We start from the raw sequence: 12,668 nt of genomic DNA, 5'->3' as shown, positions 1-12,668 counted from the left end.
AAGACGAGAAAAATGACCTTGTGGAAATACTACGTGCGCACAAAAAAGCCATTGGGTGGACAATTGCCGACATCAAAGGGTTATGTCCCTCAACGTGTATGCATAAGATAAAGATCGAGGAAGGAACGAAACCAACACGTGAAGGACAACGTTGACTAAATCCGCCTATGATGGAAGTGGTAAAAAAGGAAATTTAAAAGCTGCTTGATGCCGATGTTATCTATCCCATCTTGGATAGTAGTTGGGTAAGTCCAATAAATGTTGTGCCTAAGAAGACTGGAGTAACGGTAATAAAAAAATCGGAAGGTGAGTTAATTCCGACTAGAGTGCAAAATGGATGGCGAGTTTGTATCGATTATAGGAAATTGAACTCTTTAACTCGCAAAGATCATTTTCCGTTACCTTTTATTGATCAATTAATAGAAAGATTAGCCGGTAAAACTCACTACTGCTGTCTTGATGGATTTTCAGGTTTCTTCCAAATTCCAATGGCGCCTGAAGATCAAGAAAAGACGACGTTCACATGCCCTTTTGGAACGTTTGCCTATAGACGAATGCCCTTCGGTCTATGCAATGCGCCAACCACATTTCAACGTTGCATGCTTAGTATCTTTTTTGATTTTACCGAGAAGGTCATAGAGGCATTCATGGACGACTTCACTGTTTATGGTAACACCTTTACCGAATACCTCTTTAATTTATCAAATGTTTTGAAGTGATGCCTAGAATACAACCTTGTTTTAAACTATGAAAAATGCCATTTTATGGTCGATAAAGGGTTGATGCTAGGACATATAGTTTCTTCTAACGGTATTGCGGTCGATGAAGCCAAGACCGATGTTATCCGCTCACTCCCTTACCCGACTACGGTTAGGGAAGTACGTTCTTTTCTTGGCCATGCAAGATTTTACCGACGATTTATCAAGGACTTCTCAAAGATCGCACAACCGTTATGCAGTCTTCTTCACAAGGACCAAATCTTTGATTTCAATCCAGAATGCAAAAAGTCGTGGAACACCTTAAAGGAAAAGCTAATAACAAGGGTTTGACCGGCTGTGCAAAAATCCGATGCTTCAAAACTTCTCCTAATAAGAAAATCAACCACCCTCAACAATTTGAATTTGTAGTGAACATTTTGGTTTTGGTTTTGGTTTGTACCATCCTTCTAATATTTTTAGTTTCGTAATTGTTGATATCAAAAATTCTAAAAATAACTCTTTAACATAGGCTTTCCATAAACTCTAATGTCACAAAATATTAGAGAAGTCGCAATATATAGTATGTGAAATTGATTATTTGTTTAATTTGTGTTACACAAAACAGTATGTAATTTGTAATTAGATAATTTTTTTCATAATTACATAAAACAAATTACACAAATATTATAAAAATTGTAAGAACTTGAAAAAAGTTGTGTAATTGAAGCTGATAAAACTTAAAAAAAAGTTAATCCCCAAATATTACTTTCAAGAAAAACAAAAAAATAAATAAATCATGGTCATGTAATAAAAATAGAATACCAAAATTAAACGAGGTTAGGGTAAAGATCTTAAATTGAAAACAGAATAATTGTTGAACACACAAAAATAGAAAAGATAACCTTGAATTCTCAAGGTGCTTTATTGTGTACTATAATTCAACAAAGTCCAATAATTTAATGTCTAATCAGTAATACAAATCGACAAAGTCCGCCAATCGAAATATCCCCATTAGGTCAATGAGAAAAAAAAAAAGCTAAATTTCTTGAAGTAATTTTGTTTATTGACAGACAGGCAAGGCCTGTCCTAAAAACCTAAACTGAAGGAAAACTAGGAGTCCCCTATTAACGGGAAATTTTCAGTTATTTTACTACCTTTATTTGCATCTCACGTTTTACAATTGATGAAAGATCTAGAAATGGCTCCCAACCAATGCACTTACTGTTTAATCAAGTTTCTAATAACATATGGAAGTATACCACCATTGTTGAAGTATGCCAATTCAACCTGCAATTGCAACCCAAAATCAGCTCTGGTATTACATATCTCAGGCTCTAAAATACGTAATTTCGTTAAAAAGTTGCCACATATTTGGACTAAGTGGAATTAGATCAATGTAAATAATCATGTAAGGACTAAGTAGTTGCATTTTTCAGACAAAGGGGTACTTTTCGTTTCTAAATTGAAATGTGCAGGCAGCAATAATCACATAACAGAAGATAGTAAAACATGCATATGCCGCATTATTTTGCACATAACAAATAACTGAAACCGTTTATTACCTCAGTGTCAAAGCGGACAGTGCAAGTGAAAGACTTCCCATTGTCAGTCGTGACGGTTACATCTTGGCCAGGTCTTATGTCGGATATTTTGTTTGGGAGATCAATGGTATAACGCTCGTGACCAGTCAAACCTAGAGTGTCTGCATCCTCACCAGACTTGAAACAAAGTGGAATGATGCCCATTCCTACCAAATTACTGCGATGGATTCTCTCGAAACTTTTGGCAATTACTGCTTTTACTCCCTGTTATGCAACAAAGTTAGACAGGTGGCCTGTACAACCGAGGAGTATAGACCAAGTTTCTTCATCGTGGTGAAATCAAGACTTACCAACAACATTGGACCTTTTGCAGCCCAGTCCCGGGAGCTACCACTTCCATATTCTGCTCCAGCCAAGACAATGGTGTCATGCCCTGCATCCTTGTATCTCTGAAATTACAGATTCATTGTCAGGCTTTGTATTGAACATTTGATCAATTTGGCAGCACTTAAAAATTATTATCATTGCCCAATATAAATAACTGGTGCAGATTAAATTATACTTAATACCAATTAAAACAGAAATTTTGATTGTAAAATTGACAAGAGCAGAATAGTTAGTTTTACTTATAAAAGTACTCTCTAATGGAAAATGGAAAGTGACAAGATATCAAGAATTGTTGCCGTTAATAAATAATTGGTTAAAATTGATAACTTACCATTGCTGCATCAAATACATAGAGTTTCTCTCCTGTAGGGACATGTATTGTCTTCGGGCCAACTTCTCCATTCAACAGCTTGTTCACAAGGCGAATGTTAGCGAAAGTTCCCCGAGCCATCACTTCATCATTACCACGACGACTTCCATAAGAATTGAAGTCCTTGCGCTCCACACCACGGTCAAGTAGGAATTTTGCAGCAGGACTGTCCTTATGGATGCTTCCAGCAGGAGAAATGTGATCTGTTGTGATACTGTCACCAAAGTTTAGTAAGCAGTAGGCATCCTTCACACCATGGACTCCAGGAGGCTCCATGGTCATGTTCTTGAAGTATGGAGGCTCATGAATATAGGTCGAGTTGGGGTCCCATGTGTACAAGATGGAAGAAGGCACTTGTAGCTGATTCCACATAGGATTACCCTTTGTAATAGCCTGGTAAGTACTTCTGAACATATCTGGCAAGACACTGGATTGAACAGCCTATACAGCAGAGAAGCCCAAGATAATTAATTTTATGCTTTAAACACACGAAAGTTGAGATAATATACAAATTCTGGGGCGTCTACCTCTGCAACTTCTTCTGTAGACGGCCAGATATCCTTAAAAAAGATGCTCTTACCATCCTTCCCAGTTCCAATTGGCTCCTTATCAAAGTCAATATCAACCTGAAAAACAATCACAGTTACTCATTGATCATCACAAATGATACCGCAAAAGCTATTAGTCCTTTATTAAAAAGTACCGATGCCCACCCTCTTCTCTTGCATAGTGAGATGACTAATGAAGTTAAGAAAGCTTAATGAGGAAAAAAAAATCCAGATGCACAAGACACAGGTTAATCTGGATCACATAATGAGAACATAAACCCTAAGTACCAGTAAATAATGAGATATTACATACTGTGCTAGCCAGGGCATAGGCGACCACTAAAGGCGGTGAAGCGAGGTAGTTGGCTCTGGTTAAGGCATGAACACGACCCTCAAAATTCCGGTTCCCAGAAAGCACAGCAGCTGCTATAATGTCTGTAAAATATTAGAATTAATTTACATTAGTAAGCATTAAACTCGAGTAAGGAATATGATTAACACGGTAATGTGATGCAATAGTGTATTTACAAGCTTCCATCAAGCTAATTAGGGATCCAGAAAAACAGTAAAATATTCACTGGTACCATTTTCTGAGATAGCAGAGGCAACTGATTCATCCAGTTCTCCTGAATTTCCAATACATGTTGTGCAGCCATATCCAACAATATGGAAACCCTGCTTATTCAGATATTCTTGCAGCCCACTGCACAAAATAAAACAAAATTGGTAATTCTGCCATACTGATACAAATATTTTATAAAAGATTATATTCACTCCAAGTCCGATTTAGATAAAAAAAATATATAGGAAATACCTCTGCAATAGATATTTTGTAACAACCCCTGAACCCGGTGCAAGACTTGTTTTTATCCAAGGTTTGACCTGAAGAACAATTATTTAAACAAACTCATTTATGGTCCGATAATATTAATATTCATGTAGTTCTCGTAAAGGTGAGAAGACTGAATAAATCCGAGGGAGTTTTTATTCTTTTTTATTTACAAAAAAGGGAGAGAGAGAGAGAGAGAGAAGGGGATTGGAAAGAAACAGAAAAGAAAAAGAGAAAAATAAGAAGAGATTGAGGAGTACCTGTAAACCAAGTTCACAAGCCTTTTTTGCAACAAGACCAGCCCCAAGCATGACACTAGGATTTGATGTATTGGTGCAGCTTGTAATTGCAGCAATCACAACACTGCCATGCTTAAGCTCTGCTGGCTTCCCGTCGAATGAAAATTTTGCCACTTTTTCCAGTGCCTCTTTTGGCACAGCAAAGCCCTACAACAGGGCAATACATTCAGCGGAATGTTTAAAAGTTTAAGAGAAAGTCGACCATTCTATAAATTTACAGACTGAACGAGAGGTCTGATCAAAGTTGGGTCTATTTCATGTTCCGTCCAACATAATGTTATTAGCTATCTTTTATTTTCCTACCTTGTAGTTACTGTGCTTGAGTGACCCGATTTTAGGAAAAGCAGAGTATAAATGAAGTTCTTAAATGATAAAGGAGGTTAGAAGTGTAGAAACATGGAAGAAAGAGAGAACCTATCATCCAAAATAAGAGTCAAGGAGAATTTCTTGTTCTATGTCAGATTTATCATAGAATATTCATCCATTACTGATTCCGTGACAAATATGGTCAACATCTTGTCATGTGCCAATTGCAAAGTATGGGACTTGGATGCCCCATAGGAAAGTAAGGGATTTCCTAATGGGGTTTATATGGACCTAGGCTCCCCAACCTCAATAGCTAGCTTTTGGAGTGTGGTTCTCCAAAGTTCAGTATCACATCTTATTTGGAAAGTGAGCCACACACACATCTTATGTAACAGAGATATTTTGCTTTGAGTCAAGTAAATTTTACTTTTCTAGATCATTATACATCATATCAAATTGTTATGTTCTCTCTCCAAGACTTCAACTGGATCGAAAGTTAAAGAAACAGATTAGCAATTGATTGACAATAAATAATTGTTTAATTAAAACATGAAAGTGTTCACTAGTGCTGGATCTTAGAAATGCAGCAAATGCAAGCCTCACCTTGAAACCAACTTTATTATTAAGACAAGAATTCCAATCAGCCTTCATTTCTTTTAAAGGAACCCGATCATGAGGTCTGAAAAGAGTAGCAGCAGTTACAATTTATAACATATTATATCTAATACATATACATAAATGCCAAAGAAAACAAAGAACCTAATGCCCTACCGAAAAATTTAGAAACAGAAGGAAAAAAGACAAACCTCTTCGGTCCCGAAACACAGGGTTCAACTTCAGCAAGGTTTAATTCTAGATATGATGAGTACACTCTTTCTTGTTGGGGCTGAGCATATCAAGATTTGGGTTTGGAGGAAAGCACAAGTAGAACAGGAAGAAATTAAACTAGCTACATCTAAATACAAGCAGAACGGCTGAAAGTTGAGAAGTTTATAGGACAAAAGGTAAAATTGTAAAAAAGAAGAAAAATTCTTGCCTCCTTATAGTCAACAAACATTTTATTTGCACGGAGATATGATTCTATCATTGCCACCTGAATTAAAGGACAAGGATGTCACCTAGTTATTCAATAATTTTAGATTGAAGGCAATTATATGATGAAGTAGAATACTCACAGTTTCGTCACTTCTGCCAGTCAATTTGAGATACTGCAAAGTAACATGATCTACAGGGAAGAATCCCATGGTTGCACCATACTCAGGAGACATATTAGCAATGGTAGCCCTGTCAGCCAATGATAGCTCACCCATACCATCCCCTACAAATATGTATAAAATTAAAAACTTACATAAAGAATTTGAGGGCCAGGCAATTGAGGAACTACAGTTAACTGCAGGTCAGCTCCACGAAAAGTAATTACCATAAAATTCAACAAACTTGCCAACAACACCATGCTTCCTCAGCATTTGTGTCACAGTTAGAACCAAGTCTGTAGCTGTCACACCATTTCTCAACTTTCCGGATAACTTAAATCCAACAACACCAGGCAAAACCATGCTCATCGGCTGACAATTTTCGAAATAGATTAACTTTAGAAAACACAAGTGATAGAGATGTACATTCCATCAAATGAATGAGACAAACAAGAACTGTGTCATTGAAAGAAAGTACAAACTAGAACAAGTGGATAGTGTACAGGACTACTATTATTCTCAAATCATTAAAAAATTATCATCTTATTTGATTAGAATCTTCAGTCAAAAAGCAACTGAAACAAGTAAAAAAATGGCCACTTGATAATGGCCACAAACAAGAACTAGGAGACAAAGATCATTTGCACCATAAACTAACATGCCAACTTAAGTTAAAAGAGACTTCAGACTCCTGCAGTGAGTTTTATATTCACTATTAGCTATTAATTTTGGCATGTGGTTTAGAAGAATGAAGTTGTAGTACATTAAGTAGAAAAGAATCGGGCTATACTCATCATTGCAGTACACACTTTAATTAGCAAAAACTGAAATCATCAAAACCCAAAGTTAGAAACTATTTAAGAAAAACATTGTCGTTGGTCCACCAGAATACTGACTTGACCAAGCATAGCTGCTTCAGCTTCAATACCTCCAACTCCCCAGCCAGCTACTCCTAACCCATCTATCATAGTTGTATGGGAATCAGTTCCAACCACGCTATCAGGGTACAGCGTGCCATTGGTGTTGAACACAACCCGTCCAAGATATTCAAGATTAACCTGAAATTTTACAGTGTCAACTCACTTGGCCACCATGTTCACACAGATAAAGCATCCAAGAAAAATTCAAAGTAATGATACATGTGAGCTTATCCATTCATCACTCAGTAAATTATTTGCCACATATAAGGTTAGCAAGGATAACTCCACCATTATGTCAAAATGTGTATTGCATATTGCACTGAATACCAAAGTATACCTGATGCACAATACCAGAACCGGGAGGAACAACAAGCATGTTATGGAAGGCACTAGATCCCCATTTAAGGAAAGAAAACCTTTCCTTGTTCCTCCGAAACTCAAGCTCCATGTTTTCTTGCACTGCATTTTCTGATCTTGTTACATCAACTTGAACTGAATGGTCAATGACAAGATCTACCGGAACCTGAATACAATATATTTTCAGTAACAAAATTTACGGATAGATTAAAAAGGAAAATTATTCCATGATAGTCAGGAACATTGTAGAAGACATTTTACATGCAAAAGTGCATATTATTGAACTGATACCGATTAGAAATCTCAAGATATCTTCCTATGAACTGACACCGATCAGGATCACAGATGGAAACAAGATGCCTCACACTGCTAACGTATGAAAAAAATCAGTTAATTATGCTTTCGTACTAACTAGCATATTAATATGATATGTAAAAATTTCTCAAGATCCACAACCTTATTAAGCCAAAATTTTCAAAAGATTATAATCTTAACCAATAGCTTCTAGTAACTGACTATCCCTCTCAAAATAGAAAATGGTTGACAATATGTCCGTACCCTTATTACAGTAAATATTCAAGCAAATGATGTAAACAAGCGCACCAAAGGATTAATCTTGCTAGTATCGCTGCCAAGCTTGTTCATAGCATCACGCATACAAGCAAGGTCGACCACAGCTGGCACTCCGGTAAAATCCTGGCAACAAAACAGACTGGATTAAAAACAAAGCAAATCATCACCTGTTCCTTTAGTCGAGAAGAATATAAATATGTATATGTATAACAAGGATTATCAAACACCTGTAATAGAACACGAGCTGGCTTGAAGGGGATTTCAACTTGCTTTGGTGATGTATTTTCCCAATCAATAATTTTCTCAACATCTTCCTTCTTCACTTGGAAGTTGTCACAATTACGAACAGCCGACTCAAGCAGGATTCTGATCGAGTATGGTAGCTTATCTATTACATATACAGCAGAAGCAAGGGACAGACACAATCAGTCACATAACTAATGGAAATTACTGGCTGGACCCAAGGCATGAAGTAGTATATCCAATCAAGTCATCGAGTGAATGTATATATATGTATAGTTGTACGAGAAAATTACCAATCCTTGGATCATTGAGAGCAGGCAAGCTATAGAACTTTCCAAACTCGCCACCACCTGGCTTGGGAAGACTCGTCAACACTTCCTTAAAAGGATGTTCAGCAGCTGAAAACCATAAAAACATGTTAACCAAATCAAAACTCCAAGGTGATGAATTGAATTGTCAATTTTAAATAATTCAAACGATTAGAATATAGGGTATACATCATTTTTTAAAACATTATACTAATTTAAAAAATATATATATCTCCTTGATCCTGCAATCAATAATGATATGTTAATTATGAACCGGAAAAAAACAATTAAAAATTTTAAATTTGAGGCCTCGCGCTCATTGAAAGCTAACAAAGACTTTGACTTAGAGTGAGAAAGACAGAGACGTTAATCTAAGCTAAAAACTAAAATCAGCAAATAAAATGTTGAATTAAGATTAAAACAGAATCAAAAGCATGCGAAAGAAAGAAGCTTCAAAAGTATTGGAGAGTAGTACCCATAGTAGCAAACTGCTTCTGAAAGCGTTCAGTGACAGGATTAAAGGCTCTGATCTGAGCACGGAGGCTAAGAGGAGATCTCCAATCAAGACGGTGGCACCATCGCGAAGCAGAGGAATGGAAGGAACGAACAACGACGGATGCAGTAGATCGCTGGTTGTTAAGAGCAGAAGAAGAGGCGGGATTGAGATTCCTCAAAGAAGAAGGAAAAAAGCGAGTACGAGTGTAAGAGGAAGTTGCTCTTAAGAAAGAAGAAGCAGCTGAAGAAGAGGTAGAAATATACATGACGTCAAATGATGATGTAAAAGATCAAAGGATTAAACGAACACACATTCACAGGATAATGGCAGTAATCATTAAGCAGAAGATAAGGGAAATTCAATGACAGGAGCAACCAAACAGAAATTCATGGCCCTTTCTGCATTTTTTTTTTATTTTTTACCTTAAGTTTGTTAAAAGTGGATGAGAAGAGAAAGAGAAAGGCGTATGGGAAGTGAGGGCAGTGGAATGAGGAAGCAGCATAGGGCTACGTGCCCGCTTTCTAGAACGGCTCTGGCCTCTTCAGAGCTGGTCACTCCGGAATTGCAGGGATCTATAAAAGTGCTAGTCTAGGGTTTTAATTTTCACTCACCAATTAAGTTCTGCCACCTGCATCTTTTAATTATATTCTTTTTCTTATATTTGTTAATAGAAATAATTAGAACTAATGAGTTGAGTCGTGTTGTTTAGGTCTAGACTTGTTCTTGTTTACAAAAGGGGCATAAAATTTTTTTCATATATAAGTTAGATAAAAATGTTAAAATTTAAGTTTAGTTAAATTCACTCGTATTAAAAAATTTTATATAAAAATAAATTTAAAAAATATAATACAAAATAAATATTTCCTACAAAATAAAAAAAATAGGTGCATCTTAGTAAGCAAATACACTTAAAATAAAAACAAAATTAATAATAAAATAATAATTATATAATATTCAAATAACAATAATAAAATAATAGTAATATAATAAAAAATAATAGCAAAATAATAATAATAACAATAGTAGTTCATCTTTTTGCAAATTCGGGTCCGGTCAAGGGCCCAGGCAAAAAAAAGTTTACCTAAGCCTCGGTCCATTTAGAAAATGAGTCTTATTTTTTATCTAAATTAATTTTTTGGGCTTATATTTTTGTCTTTTATCAAATATAGTCATAATGCATAATTTGGTATTGAGTTTAACTTTTCTTTTTTAATTTGGTGTTTGTGTTTTTTTTTCAATGTGACACTTGTATTTTACAAAAGTTATATATTTTGGTGTCTGAAAATAATCATATTAATTTTTTAATATTTAATTTAAGTTTTAGAATTGATTTAATAAAAATTCATATTTAACTAACAATATTAACAATTAGTTCAATTAATATTAAATTTATTCTATTAATAAAATTATGAAAAATCCAAACCTGTTAATATTAGTAATTAATTTGCATCAAATCAATTCTAAAATTCGAATTAAACATTAAAAAATTAACACCGTTACTTTTGAGTACCAAAATATATAACTTTTGTCAAATACAAGTACTAAATTGATATAGAAAATAATATAAATATCACATTAAAAAAATATCAAACTCGGATACCAAATAATATGCTAAGCACAGTTAGTAATCTGATTAGTCCTTAAAACAATTTAATTTCTATTAGATGATTATGGAGTTCAACTCTAACTATTTCAATGTTTAATTTGAATAATTCAAAAGTTTAATTAATTTTTTTATTTATTATAAAAATGCTAAAACTCAAAGAGGTTGTAGTTATGTATCTATATTATTATAATTTTTTATATAATGTTTATAACTATCTATAATCTCTCTTTTAACTTTTAAATACGATGATAAAAGTATTTCAGCGCGCTCAAATCCAGATTACCTTACATTTGCAATAATGTCAATGTCAATTAAACTAAAACTTAATCCACTTATATATTATTATAATATTTCATTGTGAATTATATCACAATCTATCATCAATTTGATTAGAAAAAAAATTTAAAAAGCATTTTTTAAAAAAAATTAAATATTATTATAATGTGTACACAAAACTCTTACCATTTCATCTCTATTTCATCCGAAGAATATTTTTTATAAATATATATTAAAAAACAATATTACTTTTACTCACAATAATCTAGTTAAAATATGAAAGATTAAATGTTCCATATATATGCGAACGGGTAAACTTGAAGTATATATCAGTTTTAGAAAATAATTAGAGTTTTAGGTCAATTTTTTTTATATTTAGAGAAATAGGCCGATTTTGGAGAGAGAAACAAAAAACGCATCTTCTCTGTTCTAATTTTTTTTTGTGTGTTCGATGTTGGAAATTTGGAGAAAAAGATTTATTTGTGTTTGAGGTATACATTGTGATAGTTTTAAGGTAAATTTGAGTTCATAGTGATGCGATAGCACTCAAAGACCTACACATCTCATTTGCTGTATTGGGATGGAATCATCACCTTAGAAGCCCATCGTATTACAACTCAGGCTTAGAGTTCACGGTGCTTATATGGTCACGGGTTGAAGTATAACTATGGCTCCTAGTTGACGGTGGTTATGCGGTCCCGAGTTGGAATATAACTTGGGAGCCCAGTTGGTAGTGGTTATGCGTCACGGGTTCAAGTTTCATGATACTGGAAGAGAATACTTTATAAACCTCATACATAAGTTTGAGATCATAATCATAGGGAAAAAATGGGTTTTCCAGTATAATAAACTTATTCTTTTTCTCCATCTCCACCAGAAGTAGTATCCTTAAACTAATTGTCTGAAACCTATGAAAGAGTTGGATGTAAGAGGACTTTCAAGGGGGTGACTGTGTCGGTGGAGAGAAGATAAAACTCGAGTTGATGCAGTAGCAGTTGTAGTTATTAATGAGTTCCTTAATCACAGCAACCACTGTCGGCCCGAAAGGACTTTCATCTTTTCTCCACCATCACAATTACTCCTCCCCCTGAAAGTCCTCTTCCCTCAACTTTGTCATAGGTTTCGAACATGGAGGTCAAGGATACTGCTTTGGTGGAGATGGAGAAAAAGAATAAGCTAATTATACCAGAAAGGCCCTTAGTTTTTCCCTATAATTATTGTCTCAAACTTATATATGGGGTTTATAAAGCATCCTCTTCCAATGGCATTAAACTTGAACTCGTGACTGCATAACCACCATCAACTGGGCTTTCGAGTTATACTACAACCCATGATTGCATAACCATCGTCAATCGAGACCTGTAGTTATACTTTAACCCATGACGGTATAACCACCGTGAACTAGAGCTCGAGTTGCAACGCAATAGGCTTCTAAGGTGATAGTTCGATCCTTACACTGTAGATGAAATGTGGGGTTCTCTGAGCGCATCACCGTGAACTCAAACACACCTTAAAACTATCATATTGTCTCCCTTAAACACAAACACAAATAAATCTTTCTGTCTAAAAATTTCAACACTCAACCAAAAAAATAATTTAGGAGAGAATTTTTTATTTTGTAAGGGACAATGGCCGAGAGTGTTATGGAGTAGGGGGAGCAAAACCCCCTTTATATAGGTAACTAGGGGAAATTGGAAAAAAAATACAGGAGCCCATAA

At 34.9% G+C, this 12,668-nt stretch overlaps 1 protein-coding gene across 4 annotated transcripts; it reads right to left on the bottom strand.

Annotated features, from left to right (window-relative positions):
* Window positions 1-1,587: 1,587 nt before the first annotated feature.
* Window positions 1,588-9,644, bottom strand: LOC107887413 (aconitate hydratase, cytoplasmic). Of its 4 annotated transcripts, none has more exons than XM_016811647.2 (21): window positions 9,491-9,644; window positions 9,048-9,308; window positions 8,558-8,662; window positions 8,249-8,409; window positions 8,052-8,144; window positions 7,429-7,614; window positions 7,068-7,229; window positions 6,399-6,543; window positions 6,154-6,296; window positions 6,015-6,071; window positions 5,785-5,864; window positions 5,582-5,657; window positions 4,634-4,819; window positions 4,359-4,426; window positions 4,129-4,247; window positions 3,858-3,979; window positions 3,524-3,622; window positions 2,958-3,437; window positions 2,590-2,688; window positions 2,261-2,503; window positions 1,588-1,985 (listed from the first exon to the last, which is right to left on the bottom strand). In XM_016811647.2, the coding sequence occupies exons 2-21, from the start codon at window positions 9,049-9,051 to the stop codon at window positions 1,917-1,919; spliced, it is 2,697 nt and encodes an 898-aa protein (XP_016667136.1). In that variant the 5' UTR covers window positions 9,052-9,308; window positions 9,491-9,644; the 3' UTR covers window positions 1,588-1,916. The 4 variants fall into 4 exon arrangements, with proteins under 4 accessions (XP_016667136.1, XP_016667138.1, XP_040965221.1 ...); XM_016811649.2 differs by having other exon boundaries at window positions 9,048-9,201; window positions 9,491-9,626; XM_041109287.1 differs by having other exon boundaries at window positions 9,048-9,241; window positions 9,491-9,617.
* Window positions 9,645-12,668: the final 3,024 nt, after the last annotated feature.

Source organism: Gossypium hirsutum, chromosome A03 (genome assembly GCF_007990345.1).
Source record: "Gossypium hirsutum isolate 1008001.06 chromosome A03, Gossypium_hirsutum_v2.1, whole genome shotgun sequence".
In the NCBI taxonomy this organism is placed as follows: domain Eukaryota; kingdom Viridiplantae; phylum Streptophyta; class Magnoliopsida; order Malvales; family Malvaceae; genus Gossypium; species Gossypium hirsutum.
Note: the sequence above shows the minus strand (reverse complement) of the source record. Positions and strands in the feature narration are given on the sequence as shown.